Genomic DNA, 25189 nt, shown 5'->3' with positions numbered 1-25189 from the left:
TGGTCGAGAGACGGCAAAGTCATCGGAACCTCAACCAGCCCTGAAAAACTCTGAGATGGAGTCGAAAGCTTGGACAAACTTTTACAGTGTTTCGTATCATGCTGTTTGTGTGTTTTGTGTGGTTCTTAACAAGCAATTGATGATGGAAATAAATTTATTCCCACTGAAGCACTTATATCACATTTGCTATATGCTTTCCACTTCTTCCAATTTAACTGGTGTACATTTGTTATGATTCTAAATACTGTAGAAACAAAGGCTAAGAGACAAAACTGCAGCAAGGAGGGATTATTTTACTTCACTGCACAAGGATATTCAAAATCAATGGTGGGAAAAAAAAGAAGCTGAATTGTGCATTCTATACCTCAGATTCGACATTAGGAGGGAAATGCTTGATGTGAGGGCCTTATGTGACCCTACAGATGTCACTAACTAATAAATAACAATGAAACTCTGAAACTAAACCCTTTACCCACATCCAAGGTGGTCTTATCTGTTTTCATTTTTAGGAGCCAATTCTCATAGATTAGTAGCCACGAAATGCAACTCCTATTGTAAGCATTATGATGATAACTACAACACTTCACGTGTGTGTATATGTAAGTGTTGACATTATAAAAATTGAAGGGAAGGGGTTGAAGTCCTATCAGGTTATGGAGGACAAAATTTGCTTGAACAAAAGGCAGCAAATTTTTAAGAGATCTGTACGAAAATTCTGTCACGTAAAATGCTTTCTTATTCTTACACGTAGTGATCTTCCTCCACCAGCAAGCAGGACCTAGAAATGGGTCAGAAACATCAACCGGGGAAGCTAATCACTTCAATTTTCTCCTAAGTAATAACAATTTGCTTCTTTAATCCCATTAAGGATTTTATATTTATCATTCAACATGTACACTTCTGTTCACATAAAGTGGCTTATTTCATAAGGTTGAAAAGTTGAAGTATGTGTCACTTTATCTAAACAGGAATCTACAAGTGGACTGGTGATATAGCTAGAGGAGGTGTCAAATACTGCCATAAGTAAACAATGACACTTCTGTAATTTCCAACCGAAATTACTATGGTACTTTCTACATTGAAAAATAAGTCAAATTGTTACCCAGGCATGTCCCATGTCAGAGCTTCCTATTTTCTATTCTCACATTTTTACTTTTGGAAGCTAACAGCATAGGAAGAATATTTCACAAGATGGAGGGGTGTCAAGAATCCTTTGTCTCAAATATACATACAGATTTACTTCCATTTCTCAAGGATCAAAGTACACATTACAAAAAGAATAATTTTCAAATAATGTACATTATTTTTATTATTGTTATTACATACAAATGTAAAAATCACATTATTTTTAGTTTCAAATCAAACAATGAATCATCTTTATACATACACAGGTGAAACTGCTAGAGATTTCTATGTTTGGGGTGAGAACGGAATTCAATGCCTCCCATGTTCATTTCAGACATATTTCCTTAGACAAGGACGAATATACAGAAAAATATTCTCTATTTATATATATGTCAACAATAATACTGATTTAATAAGCTGCTTTTAAGTATAGGTGTAACTCTTACAGAAATGTTAAATTTGCGAGCAAAGGGAGCAAGATGATTTTACAAAATGTATTTCTAAATCATTGATTTAATTGGAAATTTAGTACAATAACCCTACATATGAGATGGACAATTAGAAGTCTAAAAGTCTATCCACCTTCCCCTCCTCTTTTTGGCACTGCTGTTTCTCCTGAGTACATGCTGGCATTAATTATGCAGATAATACCCATTTCTACACCTCCTTCATTGTCTTTAAAATTTGAATTCAAAAACTCAAAGTGAATGGATGTCAGAGAAAACGTAAGGCACTTTAACAGTTCCTCTTATGAACTATAAGAGGCTGTATGGATGTAGTGTAAGGTCCCCCTTCCCCAATTGCAAAAATTAATGCGAAATTTCAAAATTTCCTAATCTACCTCTTCCAGCTAATCAATGTAAAAATATTTTAAACACAACGAGAAAAAGCTACAGGGCAAGATTCTATATAAAAAAATAACTTCATTAATCATGCATAACAGGTAAGGAAATACACTAAGAACATCAAAAAATACATAAATATACACACTTAAATATATTAATTTTCTAGACTAAAATAATATTCTAATCAAAAGAGAAAAGTACTATACTTACATCTACAAAATAATGAAAAAATAAAACTACAGTCTTCAAATTACCTTCTACACCAATTTTTAAAAATCTACCCTGGCTACATAAAATTACCAATGCATGCATTAACACTAAATTCAATCTAAAATTAAAAGGTCATGCACATGCAAATTGCTACACACATATATTTACAAGGAAAAGAAATACAAATAAAGAAGATATTATCTTATATCCAACAAAAACATGAATGAAAACTTGAGGTGGCAAAGTATATGGTACACAGGAAGCAGAAACTATATTCACTAGAATGCAATTTTTTTTTACTAGAGTAAGGATATAAATTTTCTGTTTTACCCCTTCATAATACAACAGAAATATGTACAGGAGGTAAAATTAAGTACACAGTACATAAAAGTAGATGGAGAAAAATATTCAATCATATAGACTATGGACTGAACTAGTTCTTAGTAAATATGTCAAAGAGAAAGGAAGTATGCATATGAGCTGCAATTGTTCCAAAATTTTTAATTTTCAACACACTTCACATATTCAAAGAGAATACAAGAATATATACAGGGTGTCATTTTAATGGCACCCACGGTCCACAGAAACGTATAGAGGACATCAAAACAAACAACTTTTCTCAGTCACAGTTTCCTTGTTAGTGTGTCGTTTCGGATCTATAGTTGTTCAATAAAGCCCATTTTGCTGCCTGAATGCTGGCAACCCAACACAACATTTTATTGCATTTGAGACGTCATTTCCTGTCATGAAGCGATGCGTGCCAGGGTTGCCAGGAACACACATTCTGTGACATAGCTACAACCAGCCACATTATGTACCGTAAACAAAGCGAGAAAATGCATTCTGTAACCCAACAGGAAGTAAACCAACGATACGAAAAATGATAGAAAAACAACGTATTCATAAGGAAGTGGTAATATACAATTTTGTCTCAGCCTACATATCAAATATTTGCAAATCTCGTTGACAAGTTGACATCTACAGTTTAATCTATCCACTTCATCCTTCTGAGACTGGTTGTCTGTGACACATTGAATAGTTGACAAAATAGAAATGAAAGAACTCAAAATTCCAAAGGTAAGTAACACATAGCATTATGCGGCAAGGGACAAAAATGGTTGAAAATAAAGTAATACAAGTAGTACTAAAACCAGCTCTCAGACGACTGTGTTTATCTACGCACCAGATACACATGTAATAGTTTGTAACTGTGAATATGGCAGTATATTTGCTGCTGATTCATGATTAGGTTGTTACTGTGGTTGTAAGTGTTTTATCCATAATGTAACACTGTGAACCTCGGATACCTCCAATATCTGCACCACAATAGCACAATGCATGTATCAGGACAAATGGATATACAAACCTGTAGATATCAACCTTGTAACGACATTTGCAAATATTTGATTGTAGCTGAGTGTAAACAGTCAGATGCAAACTGTAAGTCCAATAAAATTTGATCTTGATGATGATTATAATTGACATGTGGGCTAAGGGACAAAATACGATATTGCCACTTCATTTTGAATACAGTGTTTTTCTACCATTTTTCCCATTGTTGGTTCACTTCCCCTTTCCCCTGAAATGTGTGCTGGGCTTCTGGCTGGTAGGCCCTGTTACTCTGGATGTTCGGCCTACTGGACATGTTCCTATCTTCGTCTTACAGCTCATAATGTGGTTTGTAGTTTGTTATTTTACACAAAATTTGTGTTCCTTGCAACACTGACCTGCACTGTTTCGCTGCAGGAAATGACATCACAGATGCAATCAAATGTTGTGTTGGGTTGCCAGCATTCAGGCAGCAAAATGGGCTTCTTTTTCAATGACTGTAGCACTGAAACTACGCGCTAACAAGAAATATGTTACTGAGAAACGCTGTTTGTTTTGATGTCCTCTATACATTTCTGTGGTCTGTGGGTGCCAATGAAATGACGTCCCGATATACATTACAATTTCCTTTTACATCTACATTTCCTTTGAAATGACAGATGTCCTTCAAAATTTTTTAGGGGAGTAGGGAGGATTCATATCATGTTTGCTCTATACGAGAAATATTTTGAATCTCTTGTCTATAAAATAAATGTGACAGGATATCATAACTTCTAAACTTCTATATATTTTCATAACCTAACATTTCCCATTAATTTTACAATTAAAAATCAAAATTCAATTCCCAGTTTACTTCTTAAAAATGTTATTGATTGTAGTAAACTGTTGTGGAGGGATGTGTTTTTTCCCCTTTGGCATATTAATTCAGGTCAAAAATGAAAATGTAATACCATGCCCTATAACCCTCATTATTATTATTATTATTTTGTCTTCCTATTCAGACCTTGATTTTCATTTAGATCTTTGCATGGCCCCATATCACTAATGAAAAAATGTACATTGGGTGGTTGTACTCTTTTTTTTATTCACTTGATATTTAGACAAATAACACACATGTATAATTGTCTTACTCTGTATTTTACGTTGATTTTCAACTACGTTTGGCAAATTGCAACAGTGAAGGTAAATGATCATTAGATTAACTTAATGACCAGTTCTCCCCCTATATTAGAGGGGGGGATTTTATTATATTTTGTTTCTTATTTCTCTTGAGAGAGAGGAGGAAAGAGTGGAAGAGAGAGATGAGGGAGGGAGGGAGAGGATAAGATGAATTTACAAAGATACATCCATATTCCTGCCAAGATTCAAACCTGGAACCTTTGGTGGCAGTATTGTAAGTCAAAGGCTCAATCTGATTGGATACCCAGGCAACAAATAAATATACATGTGTGTCTCTTTGCCAAAACATAACTAATTAATTAATATGAAAATGGCTCCAATTGGATTACCAACGAACCAACATGCCATCATCACCATATACTAATCTACAGGGTGGTCCAAAAGTATGGAGACACCCGAATAAAAGTTGAATGACATACTCCTCCGCAAAACTAACACTGTAGGTTTGTAATAGAGGTGGGGGAAAATGTTATAGGGCATATGACTATGATGGCCACCATCTTGAATTCAGCTTCAATTTTTTAAATGGAAACCATAGCTTCAACAACTGACAAAGTTATTAACTTTTATTTGTTTACTTTATTGTTTCAGGTGACGTAACACAACATGGCTCTGATGTAGTAGAATGCAAGAACGCATTGAGATAGTGCTGACCTCAGGTGAGCGAAGCACGAAGGTGATTGCCGATGATTTCATATGGCGACACCCAGATATGGCCCCTATTCATCATGATACCATCAGTAAGGTGCTTGTCAAATTTTGGGAAACCGGGTCTGTTAATGATAAATCCAAATCAGGCAGGCCACGTATGTTTATGGATGAAGCAACATCCACAGCAGTGTTGACTGCATTCTACAGGAGCACTAGCCGTGTAGCCCAGGAAAGTAGGTGTTAGACACACATCCATTATGCAGATTTTGAGCGTGCATAAGTGGCACCCTTATGGTCGGCAAGGTGCTGTGGAGTGGCCACCCAATTCCACAGATATCACTCCACTAGATTTCTACCTGTAGGCACATGTCAATGTCATTGTGTGTTCAGTGAAAATTCGGGATGTGGAACATCTTAAGCAACGAATCATTGACGCATGTGCCAGAATTACCGCAGACACTTTAAGCAGGATTTTGTACAAATGGGGATCACGACTGGCTTTAACAGTTCATCGAAGTGGTCAGCACATTGAACACGTCATTTAAATGTGAGTGGTCTTGGGTTCATGACTAGTCATGTTTGAGGGTGACAACAACAAAGAAACGATAATAACTTTGTCATGGTTGGTGCTAGAGCAACAATAAGCATACCATTTAAAATTTTGAAGTTGAATTCAAGATGGCAGCAGTCATAGTCACATACTCTATAACATTCCCCCCACCCTTATTACAAACCTACAGTGTTACTTTTGCGGAACAGTATGTCATCCAACTTTCATTCAGGTGTCTCCATACTTTTTGACCAGCCTGTAGTATCAATTCATCAGTTACTTCAAAAGTAAAAAAATAAAGTTGTCATAAGAAAGGTCCATGTGTAACTTTAATCGAGATGGTTTAATTTTTTAAAAAACTTAGAAGCTTCTCCAACTATAGTAATTAGAAAAGTACATATAGGTAGGATAATACAACTGAGCCGATAGCAACACCGGTATCTAAAAGTATCAGTTGGAATTTAGTCGCTGATATATTTCTGGAGTCGGGGTGAATTGTGGGTCTACAAGTAACTTTTTAGTGGAATGCTAATTATCCTTGAAATTGAATTCTAGCAATCTGATTTCATATAATTGAATTTCTGATTGTCACAATATTCAAGTATCAGTACTGGTAGGAACTGGTAAGGGCAGTGGCGGTGATTGGGCCCCAAAACGGAAGAGGGGGGGGGGGGCAAAACAGTATATTTTCGTTTGTAGATAAGATTTAGCATAGTGCGGGGACAAAAGTGGAGAAATCGCCGCCACTGCGTAAGGGTATCAACATTGGTATGGGTATCGGCTCAGTCCTAGTAGAATCATGTTGCTTGATATATGCTCAGCTGCAACTTTCCCCCTCCCTCCATCTAACAAGTGACCTAATAAACAATGCAAAAATACTGCTAAGAAGCTCTTGTATTTAATTTACTCAGGTGCTGCTACCTGAATGAGCAAAGGAAGAAACTGATTTATCAAATGCCACAAATTCAACAATTCACACACTATTTAAGTTAACCCATCTGCTTACCATTTAAATATCTGCAACAAATCTCTAAATTTTGTATGCAGTTTACAATTTGCTTTGAATGCAAACTTTGTATAAAATGGATATGCAAAATGTATCATATATGATGGCTAATAAATAAGGACTAATTCTCAAATGTTGCCATGAAAAAGTTCCTATACACAAATAATTACAGATGCAGGATAATGTTGCCAGCAAGACATGTTTAAGCAGAGAGAAAGAATCATGTATCAAGGAGTCAAAGTTGTTTGAAGCCTCTGCAAGCATTCTATACTTCAGCTTTACCCCTATCTAAAATAAACCTTCATTTGAATTTTATTAATCAAAATAGGCCATTCGATGCTATATACTTATCCCAACAAGATACTAGTGCCACTAATGACACTTTCATAGAAGTCATTCTGGATTGAAGAAACTCCTCAAAGGTGTTTATGACAGATGCTTCATTGATGAACCTTTTCTCCACCAAATATTGCTCCAAATGCTTAAAAAAGTGGTAATGTTTTCTGCATTTGATGTTTTACTTTAGGATAACCAGATTAAAGTGGGTGGGGTATGACTCCACAACCTCTCCTTGAGCATGGCACTGCATAAACCTTACTGTGAGTGCCACTACATTTACAGTTAGTTAGGCAACCATTTCAATAGCTGGGCAAGCAAATGGGTTACGATATAACTGAAGACAAGATATCACTCTGACTTGGTGCTCAGTCGATCTTATCTGTCAAAAAGAAAGACTAATCCATTAATGATACGTGGACACCAATACTCTGTAGCTGCATATGCTGTGATTTAAGCTGTAGCATTGCAAAGCAAGAGTCATAGTAGCAGCTGCCCTCCACCAGTGTTAGTCCAATTAGTAGAAAAGTGTACAAAAGCACAGTGTGAGAGTGCACTCAGATCTGTGAAAGCAAAAGTAACTGGGTGTTAATTGACAGCGCTATGTTCTAGCATGTTATGCAGTCAATTGAAGATCATGTTACTATGAAAGAAAGTGGGCGATATTGATTTGCACAGTGGTCAAGAGTCCCAGTGTATTTTGGTTTCTTATACAGAGTATTAAACCTCCTTTTGTAAACTTTCATATTTTCACATTCTTAATGCAGAAGCAGCTAAAGAAGTTATAATATACCTCCTATTCACACAGGGTGCTCAAAAAGTCCGGCAACCCACTGAAGAATGTAATAAAAAAATTTACTCTCTCTTTCATTGTGCTGGAAGGTAAAAGAAACCGATTGCAAAAGAATGTTGCATAAGGATTTAAGATTATAAAACCATTCTAAAGAGGAACAGACAAACAAATTAAAACATCCAAACAAGCTAAACTGCATAATAGCATCAAGAAAATTGGAACCATATAGATGCACCACGAAATATAACAGAAGCCTCCCATCAAGAAATAAAAGGGTTCCAGATATTTATTGATGAACAATACAAATAATTTTTGTGTGCCTTTCATGTGTGAAAAAGAAAAGTTTCGTAAAACTTATTTTGTCCAGCTGAATATATACAGTGAAACCTTGATTTCATGTTTTTCAGGGGACCAAGCTGAAAAAACTTAAAGTATGGAAAAATGTAAAATCGAGGAAAATTTTATAACATTTTGCTATGCTGGGGCGATCAAGATTGAATGTACAGGGTGTTCCCTTCAAACCTCCCACATTTCAATTCATCATTGTTAGAAGGTTATGAAACATAATGGAATGCGAGTGGTACTAGATGAAAGAGAAACTCAAAGAATTTTGTTGCATGAAGCACTAAACATGAATACACCAATACACCTCTACACTGAACTCTAATACACCTCTATGTGTGCACCGTTTGTAGCACGAATAATATCCAATCTGAGAACTCCGGATTGTTTATTAACATATCCAGTTGCCAAAAACTTCGCACACCATGCCTTAATGGTTTTCCCATCAGGTGCTTCACCTCCATATTCTCTCCGGTAATTTATTTGCACTGTAAGGATTGATTTGATCTCTGCACACCAGAATACAGATTGTACGCGCTGCTGTGGAGTCGCCATTCTGCTTTATGTGATTGTGGCACTTCATAGTGAGAGAATGGTGAACTTCGAGGTCATGCAATAAAATTCTTTGAGTTTCTCTTTCGTCTAGTACCACTCACATTCCATTATGTTTCATAACCTTTTAGCAATGATGAATTGAAATGTGGGAGGTTTGCACGGAACATGCTGTATAATGTGGAAAAATGTAATATCCGGGAACGTAAAATCAGGGTTCCACTGTACATTTATTTTTAAAGGGGAATCTAAACATTGCAAAGGACAATGTTGTACTACACCATGGATTGAATTCAGAAATCACCTGCTGTTAGAGAAGATTGTTCTCAACATATCCATACAAAATTTTGAGTTGTTATTCAAAATTTATTACCGATACATAAATGTCTTTTCAAGTATAAACTTGTACACTCTGGGGTATGTTACATTAAATCTAAGGCAACATAGTTCAATGTTATCAATGGCTCAGGACATCACTGTGAGTAGCATTCAAATTCTGTATTACAACTGGTATTCAGTAGCATCTTTCATTGTTTACATCTCTGTGAAGATTGTATTGGTGGACATGCTCAACTGTTACTAAAATAAATTAGTCGTGTCCATGGGTTGCATTACTTTTTTTAACATCAGTTACAGCATTGAGGGGCTCCCACTCTCACTTTTGGTCTGAGTGGTGGTTCAAATACTAGTGGAAGTCTCAAAATTTTGGAAAGAATGTGTGGGGTCTACAGCCACACCTCTATGTGCCTTTGTGGCACAGTGCACTTTGTTTTATACTCAGTTGGTAACGCGTCTGACTACCATGCTAAAGGTCCCGGGTTCGATCCCCGGCCGGTTCAAATCCGGGAACTATTCTAATGATGGAAGCGGCCCCAGCGCCCACCCAGCGTCGAATAACATGGGTACCTGGGGGAAACCCTGGAGGGTAAAGGTGGTCAGGGGCGTGATGCTGATCACATCACCCCCCCCTCATGACCGGATCAAGGAAGTGTGGGGCGTTACCCCCACACCCCCTATACACCTTCATGGCGTGGTGCTAAGCACAGGGGAACACTTTTTTTCACTTTTCTAAAATTCTTATTGACTGAACCATTTGATTTGAAAAATTGTTGGTCCTAATTTGAATTCTTCTTGGGATATCTTCTGCCACGCTAAGCCAAAAAACATTAACTGCACTAACACGACTTTGAAAAAAATTAGAAAATTCATTTTTCCATTGTCTGCATCATTAAATAAAATTTAGGGATACATTTAACTGTTCATGATCCTAAATTTTATTTAACCCACGAGAATGTGCAAACTTGGGGATTTGACCGCAAATTTCTTTCTCTGCTTGCCTTTTTGCGCATCTGTGTTTGTTTGGCTCCTTCACCCCTCCCTCTCCTTCCTCAATGCTGAGCATGTGGGAGACGAGCTGGCCAGCCAACAATTTTAACAGTGGCCTTCTACCATTTAAAAAGCACAGTTCATTTCTTCTGCAATGATTTTGACCGCACGCACATTCTTGCACAAGCCAGTATGTGAAATATAGTTAAGGCAATTTGGCTTAGGAGGGCAGTGTATACATTATACTCTGAAAACTAGTAGTGGCCTAAATGTACACCCATGACTTCATAATTTGGTAATCTCAGAAGATATCAACTACTTTGAACACAAAGTAGACACATGGCCTCATAATTTTGTAAATCTCGGAAGATATCAACTTCTTTGAACTCAAGGTAGACTCATGGCTTCATAATTTGGTAAATCTTGAAAGATATCAACTACTTTGAACTAAAGTAAGGCACATGGCTTCATTATTTGGTAAATCTTGAAAGATATCAACTACTTTGAACTCAAGGTAGACACATGGCTTCATTATTTGGTAAATCTCGGAAGATATCAACTACTTTGAACACATAGTGACACATGGCTCGATATTTTGGTAAATCTTCGAAGATATCAACTACTTTGAACACAAGGTAGACACATGGCTTCATAATTTGGTAAATCTCGGAAGATATCAACTACTCTGAACTCAAGGTCGACACATGGCTTCATACAAGGGTCGTTCAAGGTTGACCGGGATTTTCGTACGTAAAAAATCGATGAATAGCCGGATCATGATGAAACGTGCGGGTGACGTAATGTATTCCTTCGCGAGTAACTAGCACCCGGCATGACGTATTTCGTGCATGCGCAGCAGTTGCAGCGAACATGGTGGCAAGCAGTGTGTCTGTGGCTGTGGAGCAGCGGTATGTAATCAAATTTCTCGTGAAGGAGAAAGTGAAACCAGCTGAGATTTTCAGACGATTGAAAGCACAGTATGGTGAACAAACGATGTCGCGGTCAAGAGTGTACGAATGGTGTGAGCAGTTTCGCGAAGGACGGGAGCTAGTGACAAATGAAGCGCATCGACACTATCGCCCGACTGCAGTCACACCAGTGAATATCGCACGTGTTGAGCAAATGATTCTTGAGAACCGGCGAGTAACAGTGTGGGATATTGCTGCCGAGGTGAATATCAGTGTCGGGAGTGTTAAGACAATCATTCACGACCACTTACGCTTCCGCAAAATCTGTGCAAGGTGGGTTCCCCGCCAGCTGACATTCGATCAGAAGTGGACATGCAGGACGGTCTGTGAACAGCTTCTGAATCGGTTTCGAGCAGAAGGTGATGAATTGTTGCAATCCATCATCACGTGTGATGAAACATGGTTGCACAATTCAACCGCAGAGACCAAAAGACGCAGCATGGAGTGGCGGCATAAAGGTTCCCCGCCCCCCAAGAAAAGCAAAACGCAGCCGTCCGCTGGAAAGATCATGGCAAGTGTCTTCTGGGACATGAAGGGCGTTATCCATGTGGATTTTCTGGACAAAGGGAGCACTTTTAATGTCCAGTATTACTCCACATTGTTGAGTGGTGCTGTACGAAAGTCCATTCGCAAGAAAAGACCTGGGATGTTGTCTGGAAATGTCATTCTTCTCCATGACAATGCCCGCCCTCACACGGCCAATGTGACAATAACAACTCTGGCCGACATGCGCTGGGAAGTTCTGCCCCTTCCCCCCCTAAGTCCGGATTTAGCCCCCAGTAATTATAATTTGTTTGCACCCCTTAAAGACCATCTGGGAGGGAAGAAATTCACGACAGACGAAGCACTGCGGAGCGATGTCCTCCAGTGACTACGACAACAACCAAGTTCTTTCTACGCCAAAGGAATTCGGGAGCTGCCAGAACGATGGCAAAGGTGCCTCACCGCGCACGGAGAATACTTTGAAAAACTGACATTGTTTGATGTTTCTTCTGCTACCTATTTCCTCTGCAGAAATAAAAGTTCCGGTCAACCTTGAACGATGCTTGTAATTTGGTAAATCTCGGAAGATATCAACTACATACTTTGAACTCAAGGTAGACACATGGCTTCATAATTTGGTAAATCTCGGAAGATATCAACTACTTTGAACACAAGATAGGCACATGGCTTCATTATTTGGTAAATCTCCGAAGATATCAACTACTTTGAACACAAGAAAGATAAGTGTTAAATATCTATATTAAGTTAAAACCTCATGCTATGGAAAAAGGTATTTTTTCTTGTGTTGTGTGTTTTTAGCACATTCCATCTGTGTGTGACAAACAGCCTACTTGTTTTTCAAGTTAAGTCTAATTTTGTCCTCAAAAAGCTGAGCACATACATACAAAAACTCCAAGGTTCCCTTCAGAAACTGATGCTGAACCAAGACTTACAGTGAGTATTAACCACTAGGTTATCAAGTGATTAGTTTTACAAATATCCACTAAGATGAATTATAAAATTATGTAACATCTTATTACAAGATAAATTTACAAAAAAAAAAAAAAAAAAAAAAAGGAACCATTCATATGGAATATCATTGCACAAATAAACATTTCTGGGGAATTTTGGAAAGCTAATCAAGATTGAAGTCCTCCACCATAGTCGTGTGGTCTAAGGTGTCATGCATTGGCTCCAGCTATAGGAAGTGTGCAGGTTCAAGTCTCCTGGGGGAGACGTAACAACTTTTCTCCTGAGATTTCGGCCTATGTATGGGACCAGTGGCCACCCACAATTGTGAGGAAATTGGGGAGCTACAAATGAGTAGTGTAACCCAGTCAACGGAAACCTTCAACAAAGACTGGAGGCTCGTCGTGCTGACCACACATCACACTATAACTGGTTGATGATCTCCTACCTTAGCAGGTGGAAGTGAGGCCGGCAGTCGGTAGGTAGGTAGGCCCTGGTCCTCAAGGGCTGTTGTGCCACGAGTTACTATATTATTATTATCAAGATTGAAAAGTATCACATCAAAAAAGGAAGATTGGAGTAAGGAAAGTAGGCAGGGTGTATTTCCAGAAGTTGAACCCTTCGAAACTGGAGACTCAATGCTCTCTAATAAAAATTAAATTCTGTAAAATAATGCTGCAGCAATTAATCTACAATCCACAACAAATTCCAAGCAAATTTTCTGGCAACTTTGTTTTAGAATTGCTTTCCCAATTTTTCCTCTGTTGTTCTTATTTAAAATATGCCACCACATGTTTTCATAGCTGCTGTAACATTCAATAATCACACAACAAGTCAAGAAAATATAGGAGGCTCTTTTTGCAAAGAATACGCTGAGAAATGAAAGCACTCAAAATGCACTGGGACAAATGAACACTATGCACAACAATAAGCATTCCAGAAGATGTGCCTAACATTTACATAATCAAATATTCAAAGTACCCAATGCTTTTGGCAAAGCTCAAGATGCTATCCATCAAACCTGACGACTCTCCTTTTTCACCAACTTCGTTGTGAGCAGTGTTTGTCGAATCCCTGTTAGAAGATAAAGGATGAAATACTGATAGTCATATGTTAAATCAGTGAATACAAAGAAATTTTCCACTTATCACAAACATCTTTGTACGACAATATTACACACATATCAATATATATATATATATATCAATAACATTTCAACCATTCACATAATTATATAATCACCCACAAAGAAAAACAGTACAAGTAAAACAAAGTTAGTTCAGTGCATCTATTAATAGTAAACTTCCTTGCAATGACCTATGTATCGATGCTTTCATATTAAAAATGTAAAATTATCTTTGAGACATATCCAAATTGTCAAAATCAGAAATTGTGATCTTATGTTTTTTTCTCTTTTTTTCAACTCTTGCTCCTCGTGAATTTCTAGTAGAAGAATTCAATGCAGGAAAGTAAGAAAGTAAGAAGTAAGTATCTTCAAAAATATATTTTCCTGTTAATAATGTACATTTTCTTCGCTAAAATTCACTCATAGCTTCAAGATGCAAATAGGACTGCACATCTGAAGTTACAAGAGTAATTTTTAAATATTTTAATCATTTTGTGTACTGGCTTGTAGCATATGTACATATCAGTGTTTCCACATCTGATAATGTTGATTATGAAATATTGCATTTATCAGGGATCTGGTGAGCTATATTACAATACACTAAACTTATCTGACCCTACATACCATCTTATCTTGTAAAGCTTCATTAAAAAAAATTGACGAAGACTATGAAACAATAGCATACAAAAATAGTAAACTGGGTGGATACTGTCAAGACAGAGCATGGGATGATAACAGAGGAGTAAGAAAACTGTTGTGAAAAAAAAAGGTCAAGAAGAATGGGAAGAAGACATACAATGTGCTATAATGTTCTGAACCCATATGCACATAACAAGAATTTGCTGTAGTTCTTATAAACCATCTGATAGTGTTTATCCAGGAAGAATAACAATGCAAATATCCTTGGCAAATTATAGCCACTATTTAGGAGTCAATAAAATTTAAGGTAACTGGGGAGGGTTAGGAATACAATCACCTGGTACAAATTTTCAGGTAAAACTTTCAGACAAAATTTTCATCTTCTTTGTGCTGTGGTGAGCGGGAAGAGAATAAACCAGGTAAATAATTTGTCAACATTTACTTCAAGTCCACAATTGGGACTATACAACATAAAGTGATGCCCAAGACCTGTATATATATTAAAATATGTGTATACAATGATTTCATCAATTGCAAAATCATGGAGAAAAAAAAAACCCACCAAGTATTACGTTGACATTTTTTTCTGCCATCATAAGGATATCAAAGTAATTCTGGAGAATTCCCACAGTCCATTTGGACTTAAACAAACACAGGGGCATAGGCAAAAGTTCTCTGCCTACCACATGAAGGCATGTGAAGTTTGTGAAGTAGTGGTGTGGTCACAACTATGCTCAACTGGTCTATTCTTTCATGAATAACGATCCTACTTCAGGAAGGTTATTTTTAGGGCTAAGCTGATAACACTTTGAACCAATACCAATGACGATATTTTTACAAATTCTCACTAATATACACACTGATGCTTGAATATTGTAACAATTAGAAATTGTTCAAAATATTAATTTACATTAGTATGTAAGTATTCCACTGCAATTATATGCATCAACTTATCAGAGCTGTGCTTTGAAATATTCAAGATTTACATCAATATTCTAAAATAGTAGTCATAAAATGATAAAATCCAGTATTTTCACACAAAAATAAATGGTGCAAAATATATGAAAACTTTGAATTTAGCATAATTTCAGATCACATAAAAATGTTGCGCAGCACTTTTGTGGACTCTGCTAAATAGACAAACTCTGGAAAAGTATCGGCTGGTATCCCACGCTGATACCATTGATATTGGCTGATACCGATACATCTGCACTGGTATCAGCTCACCCCTAGTTATTTTCCTCTTTTGCTACCTAGACACATTATTGTTATTGAAGTCTTGAAGCTCTCCTGGCAACGAATGATGAAAATATTCTCTTTGCCTATCAACCAGGTGAGTTGTGGAAAAGATTCCAATCTTTTTCATAACACACCTGGTTGATAGCTCAAGAGAATCTTTTCATTATTGTTATTGCATATGAACATGAACTTACACTCAATAGATTTTCATTATTGTTATTGCATATGAACGTGAACTTACACTCAATAGATGGTTCGCCGACCCCCCGTGGCTGAGTGGTTAGCACATCGTGCTACGATGCCAGGGGTCCCGAGTTCGAATCCCAGCCTGGCCATGGGTGTTTGTGAGTGTCCATTCATCAATTTCATCATATCATCACTCATCCCCCTATTTGCAATTTAGCCAAAAGTGGCACAAAAGTGAAGTAAAATAAAGCAAATCAATCAATCAATAGATGGTTCACTATTATTGTATGTCATGCAACATCATTTAATCATATTCCACCTGAAGTTCATGAAGGCAAGTCTTTCAATCCCGCGTTTGTTTGTTTAAAGTACTACAACATGCAAAAGCATAATACAATATAAATTTATCTTGCCTGGAAGGGGACCCTCTCCTATCTGACGTGTGCCTTGTTTCTTCTCCTTTCAGCCACTTCTGCAGTGCAGCAAACTTGCTTCCATCTTTATCCTTCTCCTTCTTATCATCCTTCGTCCTCTCCTTTGGCACTATTGTAGGCTTTGGAGCAATTTCAGGCTTCTCTGATGGAGGCTTCAGTCCTTCATGCGACTTTGGAGGTGGGGTGCCTGTAAATGCAAAACATTATTAACATCTTGTTATTTACAGACTAGATAAGTGCATCAACACTTCTTATAGGACCTGCACTCACCATAAGAACAAGAAGTGGTACATTTTCCAGCAGACGGAATTAAAACCCAGTCTCATCACAATGTGGGATTCAAATCCAACTGAAATTTTACCTTACCACTAGGAATTCAGCCCAGAACCCTTTCATTACAAGATGTACTGTATATATTTCTTATTATTTACCATAGTTTTCTACCACTTTTGGCTAATCACAACAATGAGGATGTATGGCGATTAGATGAAAATGATAAAGGGGCACTTCCAAAGTAACACCCAGGGCTGAAACCTAGAATCTTCAATAGTGAGATCATCAGTCAATTGCTCAACATGATAGGCCACTAAGGCAATTTGATAGATGACGACAATGACAATAATTTGCCAAGGCTACAAGGCTTACAAAGAAAACCAGAATACTTATATGTTAAAGAAAAATACACAAATAGTATCCTCTTGGCTATGACTGAAGAACACCTAGACTGGAAGTCCATAGTCATTTACATCTGCTGCGCACAGTGCTTGAAGTAGGGGATATCCAGCTAGGAAAATTTATTCAAAGTGGAATAAAACCTCTTGTTACAGTTTAATCAGATCAGTTATCACCACATCTTACAAGGATTCAGTGTAGGCGAATTGAGTCTCTTGCTTATTCCACAAGAAGAGAGGGTTATTCCTGAGAAAGGTATAGTATGTCTGGAAATAAAGTATACTGACAGTTAGCTACACTGAACATCGTTGGTATTGTGCGGGAAGCGAGGAAGTGCAGCTACAGTGTGATACATGTTCTTACAAAGCAGAGTTATAGCAAAAGGCGATTTGCAACTACCTTGGGTATTTGAGAGGAGGTGTTTGTGTCTATTGGTGAGCCAACTTAAGAGTTCAGTATGGGGCTTATGACGACAGCGTTGCCGCATGGGGCGCAGCAGAAGACTGTTCCTTTGCGTGTTGAGCGTCTGCTGTAGTACATGACAAAACAAAAGTTAATGGTGCACGCAGGCCCATTAGTGTTGCCCACGAGACGAGACTTTGGCCTGTCTCGTCTCCTGGAAATGCTGTGAAATGCTGTCTCGTCTCGAAAATATTCGTTTGTCAAAGGGACACATGATCAATCTCGTCTCGTCTCGTCTCGAATTTCTAAAAGCCTGTCCCGTCTCGTCCTGTGGGCAACACTAAGACCCATACTCAAGGGGGTGCATGGGAGCCATGCCCCCCCCCCCCCCGAAGATTACAAGAATCTTTGCTAATACGTATAATTTAATTTATAAATATATTATTTTCTAAACATAGAATTATACTGGTAAATGAGTATTAAAGGAAATTTTAAAATATCTCTAATTTGTGGAATACAGTTTACTTTATCCATAGCGCAGGAACAATGCCCCCCCCCCCCAGACCCCTTAATCGCCACCACTGTAAGCAATAAAAGTAAAACAAGAATGCAAGATAAATATACGAATGGAATATAAATTGATTATGTTAATAGAATGCAGAACTTAAACGTAATAAAAGCATTTCAACTACATTTTGCAATCTGGCATTTTAACCAGTTAGTTTGCTACTTTTCAACTTTTTAAATATTTGAAATATATAAAAGTAACAAATTAATTCCTTTATGCATAATGTTTAGTAATTTACTTATGTATGTAACATAATAAATACTGTATGTATATTATAATTAAGGCTCGGAAGTTGAGGAAAAATCCTTTTTTCCCCCTAGTGTCCGAAGACGAGGCCCAACATAATATATGTTCATTTTGGGTCATTGTAGGCCACAAAAAGGCGGGTTTTAATTGTCCTTTCTTGCCTTTTTCGGCGTTTTATGGCTTACTGATCCTTTTTTAGCCTTTTTTTTTTTTTTTTTTAGATATTAACGGCTTTTTTTTGCAACTTCAAGTTCTTTCGACTACGTTTTTACTGCCCATTCTCAATTCGAATAATCATCAGTTCATCACCTCTTAAACATCCTTTCTGTAGTAAAGAAATTAAAAAAGAGAGAAATAAATATATTTGAACCATCCCTGAAACGAGAGAAAAACATTTTTGGACGACTGAAGCAGGTACGGTACAAGATCCTTTAACCATATCGTGAGTGGAAGGTCTCGCTGTAAGTGGCAACTTTCTCTTGTTTTGAAGCTTTCAGCACGGTGTATACGACCAGACAGCACGTGCCTGCAAAGATCTCAATGTGCCGCGCAGAGGATGGGGATGGGGAGGTTAAAGCTGGAGTTATTAATTAATTTGGATCACATTTTTACGTCCTTTTTTCCGTTTTTAGGTCCTTCTTTTGATATTTTTAGGTCTTTTCTTTGACAATTTATAGGTCCTAACTTCCGAGCCCTAATTATAATAAACCAAATTTAAAAAATGTCTTCCACATTTTTTCAATTACCCCTCCCCCCCACTAAAAATCCTGTGTACGGGTTGGGTCCACGGTTACTGTATAATACAAGACACGGCCGTAGGCAGGAAAAATTTTCGGGGGGGTTCATTTATAATTGTTCCTATGGGCGTCGCCAGAAATTTGAATAATAGAAATAATAACAATAATTGTACAATAATTATTAAAATTTCATAATAATAAAACAATTTTATTCCGTACTAATACTAATAATAATAATAATTATATTATTGTTATATCCTTGAGGGGGCTTACTCAATCCAGCAAATGAGTGAATATCCAGCACAAGTTTCTTTTTTTTTTTTTAAGTTTCATACAGTGTGTACTGAAATGCACAATTATTATACTTCGTCATTAAACTTTAGATACCTTCAAGAGAAAAGCTTTAAAAGTTAGATGGAAATTTTAGTCATAAAGTTTTTGTTGTTTGACTTTAAAATTAAATTTTTGGAATTTTGAAAAGTGTGGAACCAGTTATTCTTTTTAAGAACTTAGCCTGGTGCATGGATTGTAACCTCAATCGCGAACGTAATGCGCTACAAAATTGGAGATCCTTGGTTTGAACTCCTGTCAAGGGGGATTTATTTTCGACTTTATCGGACGGGGAATTTAAAAGCTGGAAAGGGAATTTTGGGACAATCATAAGGGAATCTTCAGTCTATATTCCTTCCTGTTTCACTCAACTTTCAGAATTCCAAATGTATGAATATTCTAGCTCGATCGTTTCAACATTGTCTCCTTGTATTTTTGTGATGCTTCGAAAAAAAAAAAATGAAAATTTGTTACAGATTTTGGTTTCTGAACTTCCATTAATCCAACATGTAAGACGTTTCGGGGGGGGGGGGGTGAACCCTAGAAACCCCCCTCTAAATACGGCCATGATACAAGAGCGCAAATTCGACGACACATCAGTAAAACAAACAAACCTCCCTTTAATAAAAAGGAGAAAATAATAGGGAATAGCAAAATAATAATAATGATGTATGTACTTACAATGCTACTAAATTCTTATTCCAAAGGTGCAACGCCGTCCATTGGGTCACCACTGCCTGAGGAATCGTCACTGGCGGTCATCTCTTCATCCGAAGAATCCTCGTTTAGTTGTATAATTATGGGTTCGATGTCATCCTGAAGTTCATCTGCATCCCACATTTCACTTTCAATTCTTCTTACATGCTCCACACACTTTTTCCACAGTTCGCTTGTCACTTCATCGAAACCTTCACAAATCAGTCGCTCCATGTCTTTTATTTTAAATGTGCTGTTTCTTGAGCTCACGTAGTGTTTGACCTGGGCCCAAATAAGTTCTATGGGGTTCAACTCGCAGTGATAGGGGGGTAACAGAATAATTGTGTGGCCAAGATCTTTTGCCATTTCGTCTATTTTGTACATATCGTACTTGCACCGGTGAATATTTATGATGTCCATCAGATCTCTTTTAAGCATCTCATCTTCATAAGTGATGTTGTGCGCCTGCAGCCATTTTCGCATGTCATCCTTCCTCCATGATTTGGTGGGCAGCTGTTCTTTCTTACGGCTGTGGTACGATGCATTGTCCAGAACGATGACGGACCGTGGAGGGAGATTTGGAAATATCTGGTCCCGAATATACTTTTCGTATGTCTCGCCGTCCATTTCATCATGTTCGTCGGCGGTGTTTTTCCGGCACACAAAAACGAGTTTCGCATTTGGAACAAAACCGTGTTCATTACCAGCATGCACCAAAGCAAATCTCGCCCCCCGACCTGTAGGTGCTCTCAAACCACTGGAAAGGCCGCAAAGAAAGGCTTGTTGTGCAGTCTTTATTGTCTTGTCCCTTCACTCTTTTTGCCCAGTTGCACCAACATTAACCCACAACTCGTCCGTGTATACAATGTGCCTGTTTTCGGCCCTAAATTTTCTAATTTGACGCAGATATTTGTGACGCATAGACACAACATCTTCCCTTTCAATGAGCATTGCTTTGCTTCCCCTTTTTTCATACACAAAATCAAGTTCTTTCAACAAACGATGAAATGTTGTTCTCTTAAAATTTGGCAATGAAGGGTCAGCATTTACTGATCGCAGCACAGATTGAAGGGTTGGAGGACGATTTTTGAAAAAGAACTCGTGGACTTTCCGCCGCACAGCGCTTCGAACAAAGTCGTTGTATTTTACATACCTGCTGTTATTTGGCGTGTTTCTCCTCTGTCTCCTTTTGTTTGGTGTTGTAAGAATTCCTTGAACCGCTTCGCTGCGAATTTTGTAAACAGTTTTACATGAAATGCCAGTTGCTTCAGCGGTTTCACTCACAATCCAACTAACACTTTTGCCAGGATTTTTCTGCTTTAAATAATCAAAAATATTTACTACAATTTGTCTCTCTTTACTTTTAAGACACTGGCCACTTTTTCGCTTAATAACACTTCCACTTTCCATTTTGCTGTTGTAAGTACAATAATAATAGAGCTAATAATGAACTCCTTGAAGGACTACCCAAAACGAGAAAGCACGCACACAATAAACCTCTTGACCCCACGGACGGAAGTCTATTGAGGAACTTTTGCCTGGACATTCCCCCCTCCCCCTTCCCTCTTCCCAACAGGCCAACACGTGTTTGCAGCAAGTGGCAACATTCGGAGGGCTGTTATTTTTAGCTCCCCAAATCACGTAAACACAAGTAAAGAATACGTCTCTATTCGATGGTCTGACTTGTAAAAGAAGGTGTAGAATTTCAAAACCTTACAATCCCTCTGCTTACTGCATATTTATTTTTTACTCTTCGAACGTTAAGCATTTTCCTTTCTGACAGAAACACTGTTATTTGGGGGTGGTGGCAACAAAAGTAAAAGCCCATAAGGGCCCATACTGAACTCTTAACTTGGGCTCCACTATAGCATCATTTCTGCTCATACGGAAGTGGGCCACTAGTTACAACAAGGTGCACTTTGCTGGAGGCGACTTTGGAACTCATACTCTAAAGTTCACTACAAATGCAAATCCTGTCCAATGCATTAATAAAATTGTGATAATGTTTGCAAACATGCAGAGTTGAAAAATATGTGGTGTTGGACGGACATTTGGAACATGTATGCTGACTGTTCTGTTTACGTTCAAGGTTGTGTGTATAGTACCTGTTGTGTTGAAACATACAAGTGTTGATTTAGATGTTGTATTGATACAGGTAACATTTACATTATACCTACATTAAACTTACAAAAGTAAATAAATCAGTACAAGTTCTGAATTTTGGTATACTTTATTTCTGGCCATACTCTTCAGCAACCTTTCATTTTTTCTGGAAAGTTGGCTCCTTGATGGGGGGCCAGTGGCTGTCGGCCAGGTACAAGTAGGGCTTTCATTAAAAAAATCATTAGATGGAAGTGGCCAACGTAGTAATGTACATACTAAAAATAACATATTGTGGCTGGGTGCGTATTACTCACTATATAATATAAACAATACTAAAAATTGTATAAAATTATTTTAAAAAACTACTTACGTAAGTGAGTATGCAATTGTTGAAGAAAGACGTTTCAGGGTACAACTGCCCCCTTCATCAGGTTCATAATTCTTTCTAAGCACTAAAACATAATGCTGCGTTGTAAAGTGTAATATGAGGATTAGGTAGAGGGTTAAGTTAAAAACACTTAAAAACTGTCCCTGACATATTTCAATTAAAAAAAAATCACTATTAAAAAAAAACATTAAAGCCAAAAACATCTGTATCCATTAAGATCCCTTAGAAACGGGAACTCGTAAAGAAGGATAAAAACATGCACGATTGCACAACTGTGCCAGCTGTACAAGTAGTAGTGATACATGTATCACATGCAGCATTATGTTTTAATGCTTAGAAAGAATTGTGAACCTGATGAAGGGGGCAGTTGTACCCTGAAACGTCGTTCTTCAACAATTTCATACTCACTTACGTAAGTAGTTTTCTAAAATAATTTTATACTATTGTATACATACTAAAAATCTGAATTGACTGACACGGGTGGTAAGAATGAACCTCAATTAAATATTAGGTCTCCTCATGCACCCTCTTGATTTTTTTCCCTTTGCAATTGTGACAATGAAATGATATACTTACTCTTATGTTCTCGATGCTGTTCTGATCCTTGAGGAAGTGAACCAAACACAAATGGGTTGGTGCTCCCAAATGCTGCAGCTGACTGGGTTTCTTTGGTTGGTGCAGACATGCCAAATGTGAAGCCTGATCCATCGGATGCAAAAGGTTGTGAACTAGGAACCTGAGATGCTGAGAAATCAAAACCTTTCTTTGGTGATGTAAAGCTGTTTTCGATTATCTGCGGCCTCACATCATTTACACAGTCTAACAAGAGAGCAAGAATAAAAAAAAGAAAAACATGTCAGACATCCAATAACCAATAATAACAACTAACTAACTAACTAACTCCCTAGCCTTCTTAAACCCGAAGGTTCATGGCTGCAGCAACACAGGCCTTCCATCTTTCCCTATCTTGCAAGATCTATATACTCTTTTCCATCCCTACCGATTTCCCTTAGGTCCATCTCAACGTTGTCCCTCCATCTTCGTCTTGGCCTTCCTACAGGTCTCTTACCATCAGGTTTCCCAACAAGAATCCTGTAAACTCCTCTTTCCTCTCCCATTCGTGCCACATGGCCTGCCCACCTAAGTCTTCTTGATTTAATTATTCTAATAATATCTGGACATGAATACAAATTATGTAGTTCTAAATTATGTAACCTTCTCCACTCACCTGTCTCCTCATCCCTTTTAGGTCCAAAGATTTTCCTAAGGATCCTATTTTCAAATACTCTCAATTTATGTTCCTCTTTCAATGTAAGGGACCAAGTTTCACATCCATATAATACTACAGGCAAAATTACTGTTTTGTATATTTTAACTTTTAGTTTCTTAGATATTAAACGAGAAGACAAAAGTTTATGAAGAGAGAAGTAACATGCATTTCCTGAATTAAGCCTACTTTTTATTTCCTCTTTAATACAATTTTCATTTGTTAATATTACTCCTAAGTATTTGAATTTGGAAACAGGTTCAAACGAGTTGTTATCAATAATTAGATTTTGATTATTACCTAACACTTGGTATATGCCTCTAAGCATATATTTAGTTTTCTCTTTGTTAACTTCCAAACCTATCTCTTTAGCAGTTTTGAAAAATATTTTAGCATTATTCTTAATTGTATTCACATCATCCCCCAGTACGTCTACCAGTAATAACAAGGAGCTGCAAATTAACATGCACATTTCAAAAAGATATGAGAATTAGAAATTTACCCTGAAAACTTCAAAAATGCTAGTCAATGCATATTTGTTATTGTCACGGTCATGCTACACTTTCTACAAGCATTGATCTGAATTTCTGTTTGTTAACATTTTGTCAATCACTAAAGTTCTTCACAATTTTCCCTGTTACAATATTCATAACTACAAAATGAGATTTAACAAATGTAACAAACAACAAATATAGTATGTAGAAAGGCTCGACCAGGACTCGAACTCGGGCCTCTGGTATACTGTGCCATTGCTCTAACCACTGAACTACTGAGCCGGCCTGGCCTCACCTGATTTTTTTCGCTGTAGCTGTTTTACCTGCGTGGAATCGTCTCTGTTAGTGCTCGAGACCAGGGTTCGAGTCCTGGTCAAGCCTGCATTTTTCGCTGAAAATGTCTACGTAGTACATCTCCTGTGTGTGCATAATCTTCAATAACAAAAAAACACAGTGTCTTGAAGCTGCTGTATGCATCAATCAATGCCCTTCACGTAAAATCACATGGCATTAAATGTTCTAGTTAAAAAAGTAGAAGGTGACGATAAAAAGTGAACGCAATATGTCTGCATCATTTGGTATGTACAGAATGTGTGACATTTCATTCTTCATGTTTCAGCATCAAGAATAAAATGTTTGATTTTCTTCTTCACAGCTGAGAGTCCGCAAGTTCTGCTCATATGCCCCTTTATGTACTGCAGTTCCACTTTGACACATAATGAATCACTGAAAATTTTACATTAAAAAAAAAAGTTCCCTTGCACTAAAGGTATTGCTTACCTCTGTCTAAGTCACCTTCATGTTGCAAATATATTATATCAGTCCTGCTCACAGCTAGAGACCAGGCTTCTCCTTCCGTGTTGAAACAAAATTTCCTCATAGACTCTTTGTCCAGTTGAACCCACGTACCTTCTGAATTCACATTCTGTAATAATCAAATACAATGTTAAACTGCTGAAAATTGATAGACGGACAAACCGACATGCAAGTTTTTTTGG

General features: G+C 37.5%; 1 protein-coding gene across 1 annotated transcript in view; it reads right to left on the bottom strand.

Annotated features, from left to right (window-relative positions):
• hiw (MYC binding protein highwire) overlaps nucleotides 1-25189 on the bottom strand; it is a 529247-nt gene that overhangs the window by 94693 nt on the left and 409365 nt on the right. Inside the window, exons 44-47 of the mRNA XM_083126444.1 lie at nucleotides 24972-25116; nucleotides 23007-23249; nucleotides 16268-16475; nucleotides 13646-13738 (exon numbers count right to left, since the gene is read on the bottom strand). Coding sequence (XP_082982570.1) covers nucleotides 13646-13738; nucleotides 16268-16475; nucleotides 23007-23249; nucleotides 24972-25116 — 689 coding nt within the window. The remainder of the gene's footprint in view (nucleotides 1-13645; nucleotides 13739-16267; nucleotides 16476-23006; nucleotides 23250-24971; nucleotides 25117-25189) is intronic.

The sequence above is a fragment of the Lepisma saccharinum genome, chromosome 8, assembly GCF_977018435.1.
Source record: "Lepisma saccharinum chromosome 8, izLepSacc3.1, whole genome shotgun sequence".
Taxonomy (NCBI): domain Eukaryota; kingdom Metazoa; phylum Arthropoda; class Insecta; order Zygentoma; family Lepismatidae; genus Lepisma; species Lepisma saccharinum.
This window is presented reverse-complemented; position numbering and strand designations above follow the sequence as displayed.